The sequence below is a fragment of the Leucoraja erinacea genome, chromosome 27 (genome assembly GCF_028641065.1).
Source record: "Leucoraja erinacea ecotype New England chromosome 27, Leri_hhj_1, whole genome shotgun sequence".
Classification (NCBI taxonomy): domain Eukaryota; kingdom Metazoa; phylum Chordata; class Chondrichthyes; order Rajiformes; family Rajidae; genus Leucoraja; species Leucoraja erinaceus.
The window spans coordinates 15,288,495-15,312,201 of NC_073403.1; the positions used below are offsets into that span (position 1 = coordinate 15,288,495).

A 23,707-nucleotide genomic window follows, 5' to 3' on the forward strand; every position below is an offset into this window, starting at 1 on the left:
ATAGCCCCCCTTCTGGCTGTCCAGATGGGAGAGAGCGGTGTGCAAGACCTGGGAGACCGCATCGTCCGTGGACCTGTTCGGACGATATGCGAACTGCAATGGGTCCATGTTCCGAGGGAGGAAGGCGTAGATGTGATTCTTCACCAGCCTCTCAAAGCATTTCATGACTACCGAGGTAAGGGCCACCGGACGGTAGTCATTCAGACAGGCTGGGGAGGCATTTTTTGGTACCGGTACAATGATAGATTTTTTGAAGCAGGCAGGGACCACGGACTTGTCCAGGGAGAGGTTGAATAATATAGTGAGCACTGGAGCTAGCTGCGTAGCACAGGACTTGAGTACTCGCCCCGAGATGCCATCGGGGCCTGCAGCTTTTCTCGTGTTCACCTGTGTCAGTGCCCTCCTCACGTCGTGCTCGGACAGCGAGAATGTGTGCACATTCCTCCCTTCAGCTTCGGTAGCCAGCCCGCTGGCGGTATTGTCGATAGTCGGCAGACCTGGAGTGGTGTTGCCCCTCTCGAAACGAGCGTAAAAGGAGTTCAGGTCATCAGCTAGGGAGGTGCCGGCACATGCGGATGAGGGAGGGGTGCTCCGGTAGTTGGTTACAATCCGTAGCCCCTGCCACAGGCTTCTGGTGTCCTGCTGCTCCATCTGTAACTCCATCTTGTCCCTGTACCTTCTCTTTGCGTCCTTCACCGCCCTTCGCAGTCGGTAGGACTCTGCCTTGTAGACGTCCATGTTTCCTGATGCCAGGCCCGAGTTGTAGGCAGCGGTGCGAGCATTCAAGGCCACACGAACAGACCTGTCTACCCAGGGTTTTTGGTTCGGAAAGGTGCTTACCCTTACCGTGGGGACGATGTTGTCGGTTACTGTTGCGATGAAGTCCGTGACTGCTTCCGCGAACTCACTGACGTCACTGGAACTTGCTTCGAACATATTCCAGTCGACATCACTCAGTGCATCTTGCAGCATGGCCTCTGACTGGTCGGACCACCGCTTTACGTCCCTCGTCTCTACCACTTCCCGAACTATCCTCTGTTTATACTCCGGCAACAGGAAAATGGCAGCGTGGTCAGATTTTCCTAGGGGAGGGAGTGAAACGGCCTTGTAGCCTTTCCTGAACGGTGTGTAGCAGTGGTCCAAAGTTCTCTCCCCCCTGGTGGCACACGTGATGTGTTGGTAGAAGTTCGGCATGACCTTCTTGAGATTTGATTTATTAAAATGGCCGCACAGAAACCTTGGGTGGGGCACAAAGTCTCCCGAGGTTTCCGTTCAGGTTTCCGAAGTGGGACAGGGGCATATGTGTAATGTGTAATAAAAATAAAACTGCTGGGGGGGAACTAAGCAGTTCGAGCAGCAGCTATGTGGGGAAAGGTATTGTCGATGTTTTAGGTCGAGACCCTGCATCAGGCTTATTGCTGCTGTGGATCTGAACTGTTCAAACCAGTGATGCCCCAGATTTCATCCTATAGCCAAGAAACAAGGCCAGAATACATCCATGTTTGGATGCTAAATGGGCCTAAAATCTCCAAATGAGCAGATGTATCAATTATGGAGCACATCTGTACACTGGCAAATACAAAACACATGAGTGGCTGTGCCCACATCTTAAATTAGGCCTTGGGCCCTTTATGTATGGAATGTCTGTGTTGCCTTGCATTTTTAATTAGCTTATCCACACTCACTGTCTAAACAAAACTAAAACCAATCTGTAACATGTCAATGTATCAGATGAAAACAAAATGATTCACAGCAAGAGAGCCCCTCATCCTGCAGATTAACCCACAGAACAGGGTGAAAGAGGTGGTGACTTAGAAGTTACATTTTGGCAAGATCCCCAGGAAATCATTCAATCTCACAAACAGAAAGACATCTGCAAAAACTTAATATAAAATGTATAATCATACAGTGCAGCCTCTCTGAGCAAGGAGGAAAGGATGCCCAATTTCAGGAGGTTCGGCAAAGCTGGCTTGTTGTCGACCAGGGTTACAGTGTACATAGACAACACTGCAGTGATCCCAGAGAGACTGGGGTTGGGGTGAGGCTCCATATTCTAGTTTCATGTCCTGTTGATAATTTATTGATTGGCCCTCCAGTTTTCTGAAGGCATTGACTCACACAGGGGGGAAGCCATTCCTCAGATGCAAGGACAGACAGACTATTCTCCAGAGGGGCAGAACCTATACGTGTCAAATATTTTCCAGAGGAGGTCACGAGACAGGTGCGGTTCTAGACTTTGCGTAGAGACTTGTAGGTCAGTCTCCACTGCACTGTTACCACCAAGGCTATGGACACCGCCAGCCAAGCTGAGTTGGCAGGGCTCAGCGTCATAGAGAAGGAAATGACTTTGGTCTTGAAATTATGCCACATGACACACACAACCGTCTTCACCGTTGCAAGGAGGCTCAACATCAAATCCTGTCGCTCCTACAACTCTTAATCTGATGATTCTCAGCTGGAAGTAGTGGGCGCTCAGGTAAGTCATCTGAAGCGTGCAAGGCTGAGCCAGGAGCCGACTTCCCACTTCACCGACGTGCAACTGGAAATAGTGACTGCAGAAGAGGTCTCCAAGGAAAGAACAGAAGCCCCTCAATCGCACCCAACCAACCACAGACACACACGCTCGCACACACCAGAAAATGAGGGCCTCTCCTAGTTTGATCCATTGTTGCATCCATCAGTCTTCTCAATGTTGGACTCCCCACTGAGGTTTGCTCCAACACAGGTGCCTGAGTCAGGCCGCTTTCTTCCACCAAACCCTGTTCATCAGCACTATATCATAATCACCATGTCAGATGTGCATAGACCCAGCGATTCCTGTCACCAGTGTCTGTATAGGGTGGCGTGCACAGGAGCGTCACGCATTGAAGCAAATGGTTCAACACAGCTTTAGATTCTAAGCACACATCACCATGATTTTATCCATCAACAGCAAACCACGGATAAACTGTACCCGATGCATTCCAGATTAGGCCTGCGTACATGCAAGTAAATGCAAAACATTGTAGCTGGGCTGCAGACAAGGCAGAATTGTTGAACAGTAACGTTTACCATCGGTGGTCATTAGTAAACAGCAGCAGTCATATTCAACTCTTGTTATAAAACTACGTAAATAACCGAAACCCGTTTCATACTTTGTTGTAAACATCTATCATTCCAGTATATCATGACATTGGGGTTTTGCCTCAGCAGCTATCAGAGGTGAAATCCAGAGACATTGGCCTCGAGAGTGAATCAAATTATCTGGCCCAGTGTAACAGAGGGTTGGTGTTACAAAGGGCAACATCCCTTCAATGCCATACCACCTGTCAACTAATTGCGTGCTGTTTGGAGTGGAACATAGCTGGATAATTATGATTGTGAAGTGAGTGCCAGCTACTGAGATGAGCCCTGACCTGGACGTGTAAAACTGCAAAGGTTTTCTCAGGCAAAGTTTAAGATCTCCTGAACAAACTTTGCTTTGCTTTCCACGGCATCACATGTTTCAACTGTCTCTGCCCAAGTTCAAAACAATGTCCTGATTAGCAGAAGTGGAAAGGCACATTCCTTAAAAGAACAATGTCAGGAACAGGCAAGTGTTCTGCTGGATAATTCCGTTTTCTTTTCCCAGAGAGCAATTAGTTGTTTCGTTTTTAATCAGCCTGTTTTTTTCCACGGCTTGTAAAAGGAGCTGTGCCACAGTGTTGTGGTGGCCAGCAGAAAGCAGTCTGAGAATAGAAAGCACACAGCACGCAAGGGCCTGCGAGTGACTGTCAGCGAGTCTCCTGTCGCTCATTGTTTTACACAGGACAATAGATATTGGGTGTAGACACAAAATGCTGGAGTAACTCGGCGGGTCAGGCAGCATCTCTGGAGAGAAGGCATATTGGGTGTGATATAAAGCACTTCCTTTTCAGAACATGTGGTGCCAAGTGCCCTAATATTTTGCACAGTTACATGTTTGCACGTTTAATTTGAAAGCTGCTTTCACCCCACTAATACTTGGGTCTTTCATCGCAGAAATAAACGAGATGCAAATTCCTGTTGATATTAATTTTCACATGAGCAGCAAATACCATCTGTCAGACCCCAATGAATCACTTGAGCCTGGGCCAGGCTAGAAATAGACTGCTCTTGGATGGGATCTACAGCTGTGAGTGAGTCCATGCACAACACTGGCCCTGGGATTTATTAGTCATGCACATTTCCGCAGGAGGAGGGGGGGGGGGGGGCGCTTGGTGAATGATAGAGGCACCAATCGAGAACACAAGAGCTGAACTGTGGCTTTGCTTATTGAACCAGAGAAAACATTTGTTGGAAATGGACTCCATTTTAATGGAATCCTGCATCGTGTCCAAGAAAAGACAAGAACAAGATTCTCTGATTTTCCCAGGCATTACCCCCCCCCCAAAAAATGTCATGTCAAGTTTCAGTGTCTGCTGGAATGGTTACTTCATGTCTGTTTAAGGGGGGAAGTTATTTTCTGTGCTACGGCTGACATAAAAAAAAACACTTTTCGAGGTTGTTTGCAGCACTGATCCGAGACTGGATATCTTTGAAAATGCTAGAAGATTTTGAGTAGAATGTATTAGTGGGGGAAAAAAATCAAGATAATGAGAATTACACGTCAGTGATCGATGCAGGGAGGTGGGTTTGGGTTTGGGAACATCGGGAACATGGCTGGCTCCAGAATGATTGAAATAGATGCTTTTTTTTGGAAAGATTGATCGAGATCAGGAAATTATACGTGAATTTCCCCGTCTGGACACTACAGAATGATTTAGCTGAGAATCCATTTAATGTTGGGTATGATTGTAACTGCAGTAACTATGATTTAGTTAATGAAAACATTCTGACTTTGTGCCAGGAATTCTGTTGGTGTAAACCTGACCCATGAGAAAGAGCTCGCAACCATGTTCTCAGCCAACTACAGATTCCTTAATGAGCTTGCTGCAAGTTATGGAACCCGAAGCCAATGCTGATGATGCAGCTCCTATGCATGGCACGAAGGCTTTACTCCAGGGTGAGTGCGTTGTGATCAAGAGTAGCAGGAAACTTAGCATGGAACTGAGAGCGCTGAAACATGATGCACAGAAGGATTTGCTTACTTGAGAAACAGCAAGAAATGAGGAATGTTGCTGGATGGGTTGCCCTGAGAATCTTGAGGAACATGGTGCTAGAAGAATGGCCACATGCTGGATCGATTTAACAGACCTTTCACTTCTTTACTGCCTCTATGGTAATCTCTCCTTTAAAACTTTGTGAGATAGTGTTTCTAATTCTTTGATTGTGCCAGCCCAGTGACTGAAGGGTCATGTCGTTCCAGTAATCCTGGGTTTACAAAGAGGTCCATCAGCTTTAATCATAAGTGTTTACTGAAACAAATAGAAACTGGGCAGATGCTGCACTATTAGAGGTTCCATTCTGCAGATGACACACGCCACATCAGTCTCTCAGGTCGAAGTGATAACTGAGAGCAGAGATAATCCATGCATCAACTAACATTGTTTCAACAGGTTATTTTTCTTTCCATTTATTTCTTCAAGAGATGTAGGCATCGTTGACGAAGCAAGCATTTATTGCCCATTCTTAACTCCCCCAGGCCATTGCAGAGAGTAGTTAAGAGTTAGTCACTATGACCACAGGAGGTTTCCCTAGGATGCTCTGGTTTCCTCCCACATTCCAAAGACATGCAAGATCGCAGGTTAATTCATTAATTAATCAATTAACTAAAACTCCCACAGCATAGGTGGATGGTAGGAAGATCGGGATGGAATTGGTGGGTAAGGTGAGGGATTATTATAGGGATGTAAATGGGGGATGAGATTGGTGGGATTGCTCTGAACCAGGTGGCTTCATGCATTGTAAGGACACGAGGTTTGTATTCAAACATGGCTGTTAGTCACAAAGGCCTCAGTCAGGGAACATTAGACTTTGTGCTATGTTGTTACTGAGTTTTAGATGTCAGATTGTAGCTGAAACTTGGTAAATGTTTAATAATTTGTCATGACCTATTATGTTTGGACAGGAATCTGTGTACAAGCTAGTGTGTGAGTATAATACATCGGAATTTTAACTGTGGATGAATGCTATGTTTGGATCATGCAGACTTTTATCTGTACAAGTCTGTACCAGTCTGCAGACCCCACACACATGGCAATGTGACAAAAATCTTTATCTGTGCTATGAAAGAAGCTCCGCGAGGCCAAGAGAGTGTTTAGAGGAGTGTGTTTGATTAGGTTGGGTTCCTGAAATATCCAGCTCCATAAACTCAGGCAAAAAGAGCCAAACCGACAACAGTGGAAATCGGAATGTGAAACAGGAATGGCGAAAGGATGCAATAGATCCATCAACATCTGTAAAGAACGCAGGAAACAGCCTGCGCCAACAACCAGAGTTATTGATCTACTAGGAGTTTGGTCTGAAGAAGGGTTTCGGCCCGAAACGTTGCCTATCTCCTTCGCTCCATAGATGCTGCTGCACCCGCTGAGTTTCCCCAGCATTTTTGTCTACCTTATTGATCTCCTATCTCAGCTACTTTGTCCTGAATGTTCATGTAATAACTGATCCCAATCGCATCCAAAATAACTGTGGGGATCAAGAGCTGAATATGTGCAGGGGAACGGAATACATATTGCATCTTTTCAGTGGAAGCGGTATCTACAAGTTTGGCTTTCTGTTTCCAACTTAAAACAAACAATTTCTTCAACAAATTCTGCAAGCAGAGAAAAGCTAACCGTTTCTCTCTGACATTCAAAGGTCTCAACATCACTGAGTCTCTTGTCAACAAAGCCGCAGGATTACAATTCACTCCAACTATAACTGGACCAAAAACACAAAATAATTGTCTGGAAGAGCAAGTGGAGGTGGAGAGCAAATCCCAATGATTGGGCAGCGGCTTGTGGCACTGATTCACAGGCAGTCTGAACTGGAGGGACAGAGATGGCAGAAGTCACTCTCTGTTGCTCTGAGACCCCATACTGCAGAGAGTCAGAGAGTCAGCAGCCTCTCTGGAGAAAAGGAATAGGTGACGTTTCAGGTGGACACCCTTCTCAACCCGAAACATCACCTATTCCTCGTTTCCAGAGATGCTGCCTGACCTGCTGAGTTACTCCAGCTTTTTGTGTCTATCTTCAGTTTAAACCAGTATCTGCTATTCCTTCCTACACTGAGAGTCAGCGATCTTGTTACAGGGGATCCTGGACCCTCCTGTGGGATCAGGTTGTGGAATAAGATTTAAGGGCTGAAAATAACCATCTAGTCTTTGCCCTTAGTAAGGGCCCAAGCATACACAGTAGACTTTGGAAAGAATAAAGTGGAGATATATCTTATAAATATTATTAACGAATGGTTCTAAAAAAGTCATAGTTATTTCTACCCTGATCCTGTTTGAACAAATACATGCCTTGGGTGTGTGTGAATTTGAAGCCCATGATGTGTGAATTATTCCAGCTACTTACTTGACAAAATGAATTTTACAAAAAAAAAACCAAGAGAAAGAAGAGGTTCCTCTGTAGTTGGGTGACCCCAGGCATTGTGGTCATAATTTGGGTTTACCGGTGAAGGGTCGTTCAAAACCACAGTTCCAATAGTGGTGGTTTGACAAACCCAAGAACATTATTAAGAGGGGCTAATGGAATCTCATCCCAAAACTGGACATGCACCAATTATTAAATCTGCCATGAATTGGCAGCAACTTTTCACATCACTAGACAATCCATACAAATGACTCCCTGGGAATTTCTGACTCAATAATTATCAGAGATTCCGAAACTGAAGCCAAGCTACATTGGTTTAAAAAAAAAAAAAGCCATCGGATGAGGATGTGTAGGTGAATACTGTTTTGTAAATGCACTCACACTGGGACCACAGGTTCAAGTACTGGGGCGAAAATGGGTGATGGATATTGCAATGGATTTCTCATGAGTTTGGTTGTGTATGTACCTCCACAATCCAACCACATTAAAACTGCACAAATGAAGAGCCTGAACCAGTCATGACATATTGGCACATATTATTCACAAAATGTTCTGACCCTGACTATTGTGAGCCAAGTAAAATACAGCTCTATTCAGAAAGAAGAATCTGAAGAAGGGCCTCGAACCAAAACGTCACCCATTCCTTCTCTCCAGAGATGCTAAGTTACTCCAGCATTTTGTATCGATTTTCGGTTTAAACCAGCATTTGCAGTTCCTTCCTAAACTCAATTCAAGACAAGTCCGTTTGACATGACATGTAGTTTATTTTTAAAATTAGTATCCTGATAAATAACTGAACAAATCAATTCATTGCATTGGATCAGGCAACAGATGCACTGTTCAGATTAGGCACATGCCGTCAGGGTAGGCAAGGTAGGCACTGACAAAAACTATGACATGGCAATTATTAAATATAAATAGTAAGGGCATGGTAGAATTATGCCTATCTAAGAGATCGATTTCTTGGGTAGGCATAATTCTCCGTGCCTTTCAGCCGCAGCAGTTGCAACATGCGAAGGTCTGCGCAGCCCACGTGCCGTCAGCGCTGTTTCAAGCCATCAATTTAAAGCGGGGCTGAAGGCAGAGCCAGAGCTCCTTTCACAGTGCTTGGGGAGCCTAGGCCGGGGTAAAGTTGCGGGGAGGGCAGGAGCATTGTGAAGGAGGGGGTCGGGGCCAGTAACCCACTTGCGACGCTCCGGGCACGGAGCCACCGCATTGTGGCCGGGGAGTGAATTAGCTCGGGTGCCTGCCGCAGCGCTCTGGGCATGGACAGCAGAACCGGCCGCCACTTCCAAAGAAGGGAGCAGCTCGGGTGACTGTGAGCGGTCACCTGCCGCTTCAGCGCCTTCTGCTGGTCCCCGCTCACCTCTGGCAGTGCTCTCCACCTGAACACCTCTCTCCTGCCGCTCGCCGGCCGGCTTCCCGCAAATCCTTAAATTCCGACAGAGCGCTCAAGGGACCAATTGAGGATACTTGGCTGTGGGAATTTAAGGATTTGCAGGAAGCGGCTGACATGAGTGAAGCCGGCGAGCGGCAGGTGAGTGGTGTTCAGATGGAGAGCACTGCCAGAGGTGAGCGGGCCGGCAGAAGGCGCTGAAGTGGCAGCCGGTTCTGCAGTCGGGTCCCGGCAGCCGCTCGCAGTCACCCAAGCTGCTCCTTCCCCGGAAATGGCGGCCAGTTCTGCTGTCCGTGCCCGGAGCGCTGTGGCAGCGGTGAGTGAGTCTGGCATGATCTCCGACCACCTCCTTCTCAACACTCCTGCCTTCCCCACATCTTTAACCCCTGGCACAGACTCTCCACATGCTGTGAAAGGAACTCTCCCTCCAATTGGACCCATGAATTAGTATTGTCATTCAATAAGATGACAACTGATTCAACGTCCCGGTGTGCTCCCGTTTTTCCCACCATCTCTCCACCTGCCTTCATCCTCCGTCCCCCACCCATTCAGTAATTAAAAAATGAAGGAGATTTAGAAGCCTTGAGAAAATTAAATTGCTGCTTATTTTTATGTTTTACGGAGAGAACAATCTGCGCATGAGCGATTTAAGATTTTTTTTTAAAGCCGACTGATGCCTACCTTGAGTAATTACTCACGGCACGTGCCTGGTTCAGACCTGCTGGACGAGTAAACCAGTCTCAACACTTACTGTACTGCTGTAGTTGTCACCTGCACCTCAACCTCTGCAGAACATTCCATTCAGTTTGTCTCCCCATAAAACACAGTATATTCGATAATGCTTGCATTTAGGTGACACATTATCAAAGTTGCAACATCTCCAGAATGAATTACTTTGGAAGTGTTGTAACTGGAGTTACTGGGAAAGCTTTTAACGTAGTAAGAAATTGTTTTATCCCAGCAATGGAATCTCGACTAAGTGATTGTTCTGTGAGATTATTTGTCTGTTTGTACGTGCCTACTTCTGTGTGACTGTTGTATCGTGTCTATTTGTTTATTATCAGATTATATTTGGTGTGCCTGTTGGATCATGCGTGAAGTTTTATGTGTTGACTTGTTTGTGTTTCCACGTACAATGTATCTATTGAATTGTGTGTGCTTCTGTGTGCCCATTAGATCATGTGTTTCTGTTGCATTGTGTGTCTTTTTCCATTGGACTATGTATGTCTATTGACTTCTGTTCATTTCTGTATGTCTGTTGAATCTTAAGTACATTGGTGTAGGTTTATGGGTTGTGTGTTTGTTTATGTATTTGAATGTTTCTGGTGAATCATTGTTTTGTGCATCCATTAAACTTGGTATTTGTGTATGTTTGATGGATCATATATGTTTGTGCAATCCAACAATCTGGCAATAGTGAAAAAAACTATTTAAAGTGTCACAGACCATCCGACACACATTTATTGTTCAATAATTGAACAATCCTGCACACACACACACACACACTGCACACACACACACACACACACACACACACACACACACACACACACACACACACACACACACACACACACACCCTTACAACACATCTTGTCTGTCATACAGGCAATCCTACAAGGAATACAAGTAGGCACAGTCTGATGTGCACACGCTCCCCAATAAATACAAACGTAATCCTATACATATACACATAATCAAACACACATACTAATCTGCCCATACAAGGAGAAGGTTAATTATAGTTGCATAACTTTCTTATGACTAAGTTTTCAAAGTTAACTTTTAGTAGTTAAGGATTGTTGAAAAAGCTTTGGAGCCTTGGATCTTATTAATAGCATCTGCATAATAACATAATTCAATTATGGAATATAATCACAGCAGATGTGCATAGATATATTCTGATAGTCTCAGTCACAGATTAATCCTATGCCCAGCTGCTTGACTCAGGCAAACGAGCATCTTGTTGTATTATTACCCAGCTGACGAAAGAAAACTGCAACTTTGGCCAGAATGATAGAGGACAATTGTAACAGCAGGAACCAGAGAAAACCTGCTAACTTCTGTAGGAAATGAAGGAGTGAGTTCATCAATCAATATAATCCTCCCGAAGATAGACACAAAAAGCTGGAGTAACTCAGCGGGACAGGCAGCATCTCTGGAGAGAAGGAATGGGTGACGTTTCAGGTCGAGACCCATCTGCAGAGAGAGGTCTGAAGAAGGGTCTCGACCCGAAAGGTCACCCATTCCTTCTCTCCAGAGATGCTGCCTGTCCCGCTGAGTTACTCCAGCTTTTTGTGTCTATCTTCGGTTTAAATCAGCATCTGTAGTTCCTTCCTACACAATATAATCCTTCCACCAGCCATCAAAATATGCAATTGTTCCACCTGATAGGTAAATGAATGAATTCTGGTTGGGGGTCAAGGGCGAGGATGAGGATAAGAGCGGGAATGAGCAAGGGTGAAATTCAGCTTTAATGGTGGGTCAACATATGCAGCAATATATCAGCTGCCTTTATGGATCCTGTCAGTATTCCATGTACAAACTGTACATTGACTTCAGTCAGAGAGAACATTTGTGCAAGTTTGTAATGGCTAGTTTCAATATCATGTCAACGCTGAATTTCAGATATTTTCTCATACATTAGCTGCATCATTGGTGATTTCAGCTTCACTCAGTCCTCTGTCACTATTCTGCTTCTTATGCAGTGACAGCCCCTGGCAACCGTCTGGAACTAAACCCACAAAAAAACAAGTTGCAGAGAAACTGAGTGGGTTCGGAAGCTTCTGTGGAGCGAAATGAACAGACGACGTCTTGGGTCTTGGGCCTTGGGTCGTTGGGTCGGGACCCTTCTTCAGACTGTTGACGCCCATCCATTTCTTTCCCCAGATCCTGCCTGATGTGCTGGATTCCTCTAACACTTCATTTTTATGCACAAGATTGCAGCATTTGCAGCCTGTTGTGTCTCCTGTTTGCAAGCTGATATCTTACGTGACACTGAGCTGCCATCTCTACGACTGCCTACTCAAACTTCCACAACATTGCTGTCACCTTGCTCTCAAATCCTCCCTTGCTGAGACACTCATCCCCGCCTTTGTTACCTTTGGCTTATTCTTCCTTCTCTCTTTTTGCTGGCAGCCCACAATGTATTATCTGCAAACTTCAGGTCACCCAAGACATTGTGTGTCACTTGTACTAGGTCTGGTAAGATCACCAGCTCCGTTCTTCCTACTGCACCACTCACACACACATCACATATACTGCAATGGCAGACAGAGCAAAATCCATTTTACCATGCAGACTACTTCAGTTGCACCTTGGACCTTGTTTTCAGCAATAAACCTTTGTAGAAATTTTAGTTGATGAAGATTAACAGGCCATTCCAAATAAGATAGATTTTCTAGGCTTTTTGTTTAGGAGGAAGCTGGCTTCCCATTTTTTGGAACCAAATGACTTTAAAGTTAACGTGGAATCATTATTCTTTGTATTGTGGGGTAGAAATGTCACCTCTCATCAATTCTGGTTTCCAGTTATGTGGGCTGATACTCTCTGGAATTTAAAATCAATGAGGAATGATCTCATGAAGCACATAAGGTTGTCAGGGTTGACAACAAGTACGTCAGATTGAGAGGATATTCCTCTTTGCCCAGGAGTCGAGAATTAAGGAGCACTCGGGAGCTGCCCTTTTAGGCAGAACTTTTTATTCTCTCAGAAGGTTGTGAATATTTGGAATACTCAATCCCACAGAACTGTGCATGGTGAGTCAACTTGTACATTCAAGGCTGAGTCAGATAGATCTTGGGAGAGCAAGAGAATCCAGGGTCATGCAGGAGAATGTGAGAACAAGCGGTAATCAACGGTGAATGGTAGAAGATTTTAATGGTGGTTCATGGCTTACCCCCTGCTCCCAGTTCATACTGGGCTATGGCTTGGGTGATTTCCAACAGGACACCTCCCACTCAGACCAAGCACTGATCGGAAAATGCCTTTGCTTCCATCAGATAATGCCAACTCTCTGACACCCAATCAGTGTCACGCCGTGAGGATCAGCCATTTAATGAAGCCTGGTGGCTAAATATTGGTTATTAGGCATTTTTATAAATGTTGTTCTCATTGAGAGAATGGGAGATTTACAATTGTGGACACACTGTCAGATCATGAAACACTACTGCATATGCATTATAATACAATCAGCTGCCAAACTCCCTTTACATTTCCCCAACATTGCACCTCATCTGACCTTTGCATAAGCATTCTTCACTACATCATCAGAGATAGAACAGTACAGGACCTTTGATCCATGATGTCCCTACTCAACATGATAGCAACTTAAACTAATCTCCTCTGTCTGCATGTGATCCATATCCCTCCATATCCATATCCATGTGCCTATGTGATATTTCTGCCTTCTGCATAAGCTAATTTCTAATTGAAAAATTAGTTTACAGTGGTTTTGATCAATAGATCAATGTCCAGGCAGTTTAAAAATATATATATATTCATTTTGGCGATTTGGACAATGCTACACACATAGCAGTGACTGCTCACACCAGGCTGCCATTGAGAAGGAGGTGGTGAACTTCTTGAATTGCTTCAGTCTGTCTGATGAAGGTGCTCCAGTAATACTAAAGGGGAAAGATTTCCCCACATTGAACCCAGGATGAGGGATTTATGATCTATTTCCAAACCTGTTCGACTTGGAGGGCAATCTGCAGACGCTAGTGCTCCCTGGCACCAACTGCGTTTACCCTCTGCAAAGGTGGTGGGTTTGGGATGTGTACATGGCACACTGTACAAGGTGCACTGCTGCCACCAATGACTAGTGGTCCAGGGAACGGCATGGTGATGAACAGGGTACTGACCAAGCACTGTTTTTGCCAGAGGGCTTTGGGTTTTTGAAAGGTGCCAGTGCTGCTTTCAACCAAACAAGAGGCGGGAATTCCACTGCAACCCTGACTTTTTACCTTATAGATGGCGAGAAGATCTTGGGTGTCAGGAGATGAGATGTTGAGATACTTTCAGGATAGCCAGCCTCTGCTCTGTACCTAGAGCCATGATTGGTCTGGTTGTGTTTCTTGTCATTGGGACTCCTGGTATGTTGACGGAGGCCTCAGCAATGGCAATGGCATTGAATGTCACGAGTCCTGGTTCAGTTATAGGTGAGTAGATGCTGCTTGATACTGCAGGCAATGACAGTGCACCTCTCTGCTGATGCTTGTTGGTGGACATTGACTTTTTGTGAACAAGGCATATCTGGGCAATTTTCCCAATTTTTGGGCAAAAGCCAGCGTCGTACTGGAACAGTTTGGCTCGAGGTACAGCCTCCTCTGGAGCAGGTCTCCAGCATTTTAGCTAGAACATTGACTGCTCCCACTGCCTTGACCCTGTCCAGTGCTCTCAGCTGCTTTTTGTTATTGTATGGAGTGAATTAGGTTGGCTGGAGACCAGCTACCATGGTGGTTGGGGTCTCAGGAGGAAGCTGAACCTTTGCAGTGCAGGTGTGTGCATTTCTCCATTGTAAATGCCTTCAGTAGCCAGGGTTTGACATCCCATTAGACAGGGCTCAGCTCAGAACACTTAATGCTTGCTCATTTCACAGGGTGCACCCTGTTCCCTGAGTAGCATAAACCTCTGGGTGCTTTTGGCTGAGGTGTGATCTGAGGTTCCCCAGGAGCTGGTCAAGTGAAGATCAGAGACTGAAATGCATCTCAGGCCAGAGAGCAAGCCAAGATTAACAACCCATGCTCCCCTCGCACTAGTAACAGTAGTCAGTTCTGTGTGACATGGGAGGAGAGAACATGAACATTCCTTTGAGTCAATTTTTGGAAGCCACACCATGTGGAACTGATTTATGAGCACACCCCACTTCAGTGTTTTCAAACACTATGTCCCATCCAAACATTCTTCCATGTACATCTATACAGTACATGATCTCCATTCTCATTTGCTTGTTGGAACTCGGCCCACTGGCTAAGCCCAGAGAACTCAAGACTCAATTGAATTACCTCGTAACAAATTAAGATAATCAGCCAATTTATCTCATATTTCCAGCATTCAGAGCTTTTTTCTTGCTCCTGGTATTTCTGACTTCATTCTTACCCCTCCTACCTATCCCTTCACAGGGCACACCCTATCCACCTTTAGCAGCCAACACCACCATTACTTGTGAGAGTCTAGCTCCCTTATTCCCCACCATCTTGCTGAACTTCCCTCTCGTGTTCTCCACCCTCCGCCTCTCTCTGCAATTTAAAATATGTTAGATCCTGACTTTTTTCCCCCACGGCCATTGACATGAAATGTTGGCTCTGTTCCTCTCTTCACACCTGCTGAATATTCTGAGTATTATCTGTTGTTATTGGAGAGAACTTTGGCACAGGTCTGCAAAGGCGATTGCTTTGGCTCATTCCTTATTGCTCAAACATCTTTTACCAAAGAGCATCAGCAAAGAGCAACAGCAACCTCGATACTATTTACAGCCATACAGTTATAGAGCACAGAACTCAGCTCCTTGGCCCAAAGTCCATGCCAATCTGATGCCTATCCACATCAATCCCTTTTGCCTGTACTAAGCTCTTATCCGTCTACTCCTGTCCTTTTGAGGTACCTGTACTCGTCCAAATTCCTTTTAAACGTAATTGTATCTGTTGCTACCACTACGAGCAAGTTGTCCCATTTAATTACCACTCTCTGTATGAAAAACATACCTCCAGACTGGACCATCAAATACTTTGAGCAACTGGCATCCAGAGTAAAGTGGAATAAATCCCTGCTCCTTGTGGCAAGTCCATCTCTCAGATCTGAACAGCAGTCGGTTCTTTTGTCGATCATCTACAAAAGCTCAGAGTACGCAAATGTACCTGACTCCGCCAATCACCAGTTCTGCCTGGGGCAGACTCAACCCCAACATCCCATCACAAACGCAATAAACACAGCAGTACTTAGAGTAAGCTGGAGACCCTCGTAACATCGACAGTGCAAATGACACAGTCATTCCCAACAGGCTTCAGAAGCTGGGACGTGTGACAACAAGTACATAAGGAATAGATGGAGACCACACAATATCCCCCATTCAATAATATCTTGTTGGATCTTCTATCTCAGTTCCACTTTCCTGCCCTTCCCCATTACCCTTGATAGCCTCTGAGTCTAGGTACACCATTATGTTCACTGGATCCAACTTGGCCAACTTACATAGAGGGTCCTGTGTAAAGGCAACAGCTTCTCTTTCCCACTTAATAGCATGACTTGGAATGTTCAATGTGGCAAGGACATTTGATGGAACAAATGAATGACGTTAGTAGAATGACCTTTCAGTGGGATGTTTGGGTATTGCCACTGAAGGTGGGAGTCTGACATAGCCCTTGCTTTGAAGGTTGGCTCTAACCTTGCTGTGAAGTCCCTAGCCAGCACATTATTTTCCCCAGAGCAGCACATTGATCCCTTGTGCCTACACTCGTACAGAGGGAGCAACGCAATCTGGGGCGGCACCACACCCGCTGAGCCCAAGTATAAAAGGTGAAAATCGCTTCACTATCAGCACAATGTCTTCTCTGCAGCTGAGCAGGTTTTCTCCAATAAAAATGATGAAGTCTGCCCCAGAGCAGCTGTGTAACGTCGAGCCAGAGCTGAAATGAGGACTGGCTTTTTTTTAAATGAAACCAACATGTGTTATTTATGGATTCAGCCAAACTCCAGCAGCTTGCTCCTACTCTCAGCTCCTGAAAAAAGATGGCGCCAAAATCAAGCTTAATAAGAACTCACTGCTCCTATACTCGCTGCTGAATACTGCCTGCCCCATGCCTACCCCAAATGACTGGTTGTACCAGACACCCAAGGTCTCGCTTCTCCCTTTTTTTCGGCCACCACAAATGGATAAGTCCTGTTTAACAACAAATAATTATTGGGCAATTTAAAATGTACTTCTGCAATACTTTTTCTTTTATGATATTACTGATTATTCTGCACACTCTGGTATATCTAAATAGTTAAATATCAACCACACAGGAAAGGTAAAGTACAAATACATTTGAAGCAGCTAAATTATTCTGTGAAGAATTGTGTTCTCAGACTGTGTAGGACAGAGTTTAGAGTTTAAAGAGATACAGCATGGAAACAGGCCCTTCAGCCCACCGAGTCCACACCATCTATCGATCACCCGTTCACACTAGTTATATGTTATCCTACTTTCTTGTTCACTAGGGGGGACAATTTACAGAGGCCAATTAACCTACAAACCTGCAAGTCTTTGGGATATGGGAGGAACCCATGTGGCCACAGGAAGAATGTGCAAACTCCAAATGGACTGGACCCGAGGTCAGGATCGAACCTGGGTCTCTAGTGCCGTGAGACAGCGGCTCTATCAGTTGCATCACCTCTCAACGATCTGGTGCGATTTGAGGATGTAGAAGGAATTCCATCACTGATGCTAAATTAGAAAACATTCAGTCCAACAATTCTGTGTTTTTTTCCACAGAACCCTTTCCCATCTTACTTCATATCACCTTCTCAACCCCTCCTTCTGGTCCTTTCTGCCTGAGTCCGGCTGCCTAACCTCAGTCTTGGGGACTTAACGATATGACTTGGGCTTGGTTTGGGTTGGGTCGAACTGTACCATGTTGACCAGGTTCAGTATTTTATCTAGGTCAGGATTATATGCCTAGTATTAGTGCATGTGTACTCTGCTCGGGGTCAGTAGCAACATGCCTGACATATAGCTAGTGGGACTTTTCCACTTTCCCATAAAAGCTTCTCAGTCAGGATAGTTGTGGAAACATTGAGATGGCATTGGACAGAGGTCAGATTTGGATTGGCCACCGTCAGACCAGAGTGCGTCGGGTTTTAATTTTACACAGATCTCAATTTGCTGCCACGTATCTTATCCTGATTCTGATTAAATCTATCTCCACTAATCATTTCAAGATCTCCGTGTGGGAGCACATTCCACTGCCTTCTAAATGAAGGAGTTTTTTCTTGACCTCCTTTTTAGATTTATTGATGGTTATCTCCTTTCTACAGTCCTGACTTTAGGCTCCCCCAACAGTGGAAGGTCCAGTGGTCAAATAGCAAAACACCAAGAGTATTGATTTCAGCATTATGTAAAATTGCTTTGAACAGTTACATTCTGAGCAGGCCTGCTAGTGGACGATATTTTGCAGTCACAAACTGCGATCAATTCAAAGTTATTTCTTGTGGTTTGTAAATTTCTCTTGCAGAAGCTAAAGAATTGTGGGCGCGTTCCCATAGGCTAATATTATTTTTCCTTTATAGTTTTCCTCCCATATCCCAAATTGCTTATTGTATAATATAAGTTTGCCTTTATTGTTATCTGCACTGACACAAGGATTTGCATATGTGGCAAAATAAATGCAATATCTCTAATTTGTCTGCCTAAATCAAATATGAAACCTCAGCAACTATGGTATTCTGTGGACTGTGTCTGCAGCTGCACGACTGACTTCGGTTTTGCACTATTACGGTTACATAGTATTATGGTCATTAATTTTTTTGATTATTGATTATTGTATATTTATCTGTGCATTGCGTTTATAGACCTGTTATGCTGCGCCAAGATAGAATTTCATCATTCAGTTATTGGCGAATATGACATTTAAACACTCTTGATTCTTGATTCAGAGTTAAAGTACAGAAATAAGTTATCTAATGCCCCTGTCCCACTTAGGAAACCTGAACGGAAACCTCTGGAGACTTTGCGCCCCACCCAAGGTTTCCGTGCGGTTCCCGGAGGTTTTTGGCAGTCTCCCTACCTGCTTCCACTACCTGCAACCTCCGGCAACCACCTGCAACCTCCGGGAACCACACGGAAACTTTGGGTGAGGCGCAAAGTCTCCAGAGATTTCCGTTCAGGTTTCCGAAGTGGGACAGGGGCATAACATATCACCAACTGTCTAATCCAAGGCATTCTTCCATGCTTCCAGTTCATACAAGCATGTCTTTCCTTTTAAGTATCTTATTATGCTCAATGTTATGTTAAAAGCCGTTTGCATAAAGTTTCCAAATGTGTCCAATTTCTTCCTTTTTCAACTCTTGATAAGCCCAGGTCTTTGCTCTGCGCTGAGGATTTAGCAGGCTCTGAAGACTCACTTTGAAGTTTCTCAAAATATTTTGTCATTTAAAACAAATTTACTATCTTCCCCTTTGGTTCTGAGCTTTTATTTGCAACTACAATCTTACATTTCTGATAGCAGTAAAGTGAATCTTCAGGGGACTGGCTTTCTGGGACTGTTATGTTCCTATCACAAGATGCACAGAACTACGCACAATACCCCAACTGTGGTCCATTTAATGCCATGCACCAATTTAACAATTTCTTTCTTTCATAGTCCACACCCCCGCAAATAAATCTCAGAGTTGCACTCGCTTTTATTCCCATGCATTTAAATTTTAAATCCATGAGTTCCATTAGAGTTCAAATTGAATCCTTGCTTTTCAAAGTCTTTGGACATGGGAAGGAATAAACCCGAGGAACTATTTAACATGGTCATTTGAGTCGAGACTGAATTCCTGATTATTTTACCCTTTATAATGGGCCCCACCCAGATCAGGCGTTGCTGTTCAGGGGAGGTGGACAACTCCCTCTGACACAGCCTTGCCTCCGTCTCTGGCTCTCTTTAAGTGAACGCCAGAAGATGTGGAGGATGAGGACAAGCAGTCGTTCTTTACTGACGGAGCGGAAGCAGAACTCAGGAAGCTGTGAAATTGAATGCCTCTAGTTTATAATTAATATTGGATTTCTAGCCTGCAATAAATTGGCTGAAAATAAACTCTTCCGAAAAAAGAAAAAATACTTGGAGCAGATGGTTCTTTAATTGCAGTACCAATTACTGACACGCAGGCAGGATAGCTGCACAGAATCAGATTGTTGAGTTATTTTGCAGCGTTTCCTCTGCACACTGCAACAGGTACTCTGAAACACTTTCACAATTTCATTTGCATTAATGCAACTGGAAATAGGCATTGCCTCTCATGCAGAGGGATCAGACAGTATCTCCCAACTCATGATTTGCAACCTGTGCTGTGGAATCAGGTCTCCTTGATTTGAAGGCAGACACAAAAGGCTGGACTAACTCAGTGGGTCAGGCAACATTTCTGGAGAACGTGAATAGACGATGTTTTGGGTTGAGACCCTTCTTGATTTGAATTGTCTTTAGCATGCAGCAAGGAAGGGTCTGAGGTTTGCTGATTGTGTACATGAGTCTGGTTACTACACAGCAGGGGGTTGCGGTGAAAATACTTCTAACGGTTGTCACATCACAAAGGTCACTGATCAACATTCCACATACTGCAGATACAGTTAGATCTCAGCCCAGCCGGCCAGCAACCCCACCCCATTCTTGCCCGCTTCTGAATGAAAGTTCACTGTAGTTACTCCTCATAAATATCAAAACATTAAGCCTCAGATCAAAAGAATTACTCCTTGTATTGTTCTAAATATTCTCTGGTTACTCTGATGTCTCGATACATAAGTATACACACACACACACACACACACACACACACACACACACACACACACACACACACACACACACACACACACACACACACACACACACACACACACACACACACACACACACACACACACACACACACACACACACAATACACACACACACACACACAGTCATCAACACACACAAACGCTCGCTAACACACATGCACACACAAATACACACAAACTTCAATCAGCGAATGACTTACCCTGTAGACCATTACTTTGAAGTTATTCCGTTTCAACAGCACGGCCTCGTTTGATTCGAGCTTCTTGATCTGCGTAGCCTGCTTCTCCATGTTATGCTTGATGGTCTTAACATTGACACTGACTTTGCGAATCTTCTCCAGCATCTTGTTGACACTGTTTGCTGAGGTTGTGTGCGACTTGGTGAGTTTGCTCAGCTCGCTTTGAATGCTGAACACGGCATTTTCCATCTCCTGGTGCCGCTGCTCCAGCTGCTGCTGGCTGTTTTGGATCTGGTCAACCATTCCCACCACTTTGTCCAGGAGAGTGAGCACCAGCACCCCGTTGAACTGAGGCTCTGACTTTGAGCTTTCATCCTGCTTCTGTGGCTCTGGGGGCTCCGGGCTCTCCTGCTCCCGCTCCTGGTCTTGCTCCTGCTCCAGGTTCAGGTTCAGCTCCTGCGCTTCTGCCTGCATGGTGTCTGCCATGGTTGGAAATGTCAAACTGGGATTGAAATTACCAACTGAACCTGGGCTGACTGTGCTGGGATGGAAGCCAGTCCTGCAGGAAGAGAGAGAATGAGAGAGAGAGAGAGAGAGAGAAATAGGAGCCTGTCTGTATGTCCTCTCACTCCAGTTACACAGCTGCTCAAGAAGTGTCCCACAAAATGTGCAAGCTTAAAAGGACATCAGCTACTCCACCTAGCTGCACAGTGTGAGACTGCTGAAGTTCATGCCAGCCCCCTCCTTAAATTGTTTGAATAGTTGGGAGGGAGTTGAAGACTTCCAATGCAAGCACAGGCACATCTCACGGGGAATGCACACCTCCAAGAGAAAATATCGCAGACCTGAGACAGGAATGTTTACAGAACTGTGCTCGACATGTTAAATGCTAAATAACAGACTCTGGAACTGCTGATGGATGAATCCAGCTTTGAAACAGACCTCAGCACAAGCCAGCCACACATGCCCACGCATACAAAGAGACAGCTGAATTTCCATTGTGGCAAATGTACTAGTCTAAGCAATTTCTCTTTGCAAAGAAAGGCAGATTCTGGTACAAACAATAAAAATCCAGCAACAGTTAACATCAATTTCCACACTTAACAGTCCTGCAGTGAGCACAAATCTATATTTAGCCTCTCACTGTTAACTGTGAAGTTGGTAAAACTTCACGTCTGCGTAACATTCAACAAACAGCTGGAAACAATTCACAAACAGATTTTTCTTTGAATCAGTAACAAAAATGATATCAAACGAGTGGGACTAGAGGCAAAAGAGAATCCGTTTGGGGATGTCTGTATGCACCAGATTAGAGAAGAAGGTGGTGAATGCTTTCTTTGCCTGTTATGGGGCCACAATGATCACATGTGGCCCAGTTACTTTATGCACTCCCAGATTGTTAAAATATTTATCTCTAGTGTTCAGTTGCAGAATGGCTATTCCCTTCCTGTACTGTTGTTATGTCTCTGAGTGTTCTTTCAGATTAACACTGCCATGGAAAATGGGATAGGAATCAGGGTGTGTTTTGTCAATGTTATTCAGCAACGACAGGGTCAGATGAGAAATTATGCTCATTCCTGTTCTTGGGAGAGGATTTGCTGCATTATTTTTTGACAGCACCATAAATGTGCATACTTAAAAGAGAGAGAGAGAGGGGGAGTGAGGGAGAGGGGGAGGAGGAGGGGGAAGGGGAGAGGGGAGAGGGAGAGGGGGGAGGGGAGGGAGGGGGAGAGGAGGGGAGAAGGAGAGGGAGAGGGAGAGGGAGAGGGAGAGGGAGAGGGAGGGAGAGGGAGAGGGAGAGGGAGAGGGGAGAGGGAGAGGGAGAGGGAGAGGAAGAGGGAGAGGGAGACATATATATCATATTGTCATATGTACCGAGACAGAACAATGAGATTCTTACTTGCAGCAGCATAACAAGTTAACACGATACTCGGTAGATAATATTATAAACAAACAAAAATAGAAGACTCCAATATTAGCGCAAAACCAAACAAAAGCCCGAGGTCCCAAGTGCAACCAAGACAGTTCCTCATTTGATGTTTAGGGGTTTGTAGTGTTCAATAACCTGATTGTTGTTTGGAAGAAGCTGTCCCCGAACCTGGAGATCATGGTTTTCCGAATCCTATACCTTCTTCCTGATGGCAGGAGTGAAATCAGACCTAGAAACATAGAAACATAGAAACATAGAAAATAGGTGCAGGAGTAGGCCATTCGGTCCTTCGAGCCTGCACCACCATTCAATATGATCACGGCTGATCATCCAACTCAGTAACCTGTACCTGCCTTCTCTCCATACCCCCTGATCCCTTTAGCCACAAGGGCCACATCTAACTCCCTCTTAAATATAGCCAATGAACTGGCCTCAACTACCTTCTGTGGCAGAGAATTCCAGAGATTCACCATTCTCTGTGTGAAAAATGTTTTCCTCATCCCGGTCCTAAAAGATTTCCCCCTTATCCTTAAACTGTGACCCCTTGTTCCGGACTTCCCCAACATCGGGAAGAATCTTCCTGCATCTAGCCTGTCCAACCCCTTAAGAATTTTGTAAGTTTCTATAAGATCCCCCCTCAATCTTCTAAATTCTAGCGAGTACAAGCCGAGTCTATCCAGTCTTCTTTCATATGAAAGTCCTGACATCCCAGGAATCAGTCTGGTGAACCTTCACTGTACTCCCTCTATGGCAAGAATGTCTTTCCTCAGATTAGGCCTGGTCTTGGCCAGGTGGTGTGGGACCTTGATGACCTTGGCTGCCTTTTTGATGCAGGGCCTCCTATAGATCCCTTCAATATTGGTCAGCTTACTACTCATGATGGACCGGGCAGTGTCCACTAGTTTTTGTAATCTTCTTCATTTCTGGGCGTTCGACTTCCTGAACCAGGCAGTGATGCCACCAGTCAATATGCTCCCTACCGAACAAAGTCATCAGCTTAGTTTTTTTGTCTGACAAAGTAGAGTTACATTGGTCCCTTGGGCACCAGCCCTCAATACTTCATCTTTGGTGGCTCAGACGATTATCAAAGCTATTCTACTGCACTGTAGTTTGCGGTGTGAGAGATGGAGAATGCCGCACTACTGTACATCTAAGAGATCCAGAAAGCTTGACCACAAATAACTGGGGCAGCACTGGAGAAAAACATGTCTGGAGGGGCCTTGG

At 44.9% G+C, this 23,707-nt stretch overlaps 1 protein-coding gene across 1 annotated transcript in view; it reads right to left on the minus strand.

Moving 5' to 3' along the window:
- LOC129710263 (caveolae-associated protein 1-like) overlaps window positions 1–21,417 on the minus strand; it is a 60,192-nt gene extending 38,775 nt beyond the window's left edge. Inside the window, exon 1 of the mRNA XM_055657141.1 lies at window positions 20,575–21,417. Within this exon, the coding sequence (XP_055513116.1) occupies window positions 20,575–21,039 (465 nt within the window). The 5' untranslated portion in view covers window positions 21,040–21,417. The remainder of the gene's footprint in view (window positions 1–20,574) is intronic.
- Between the last annotated feature and the right edge of the window lie 2,290 nt (window positions 21,418–23,707).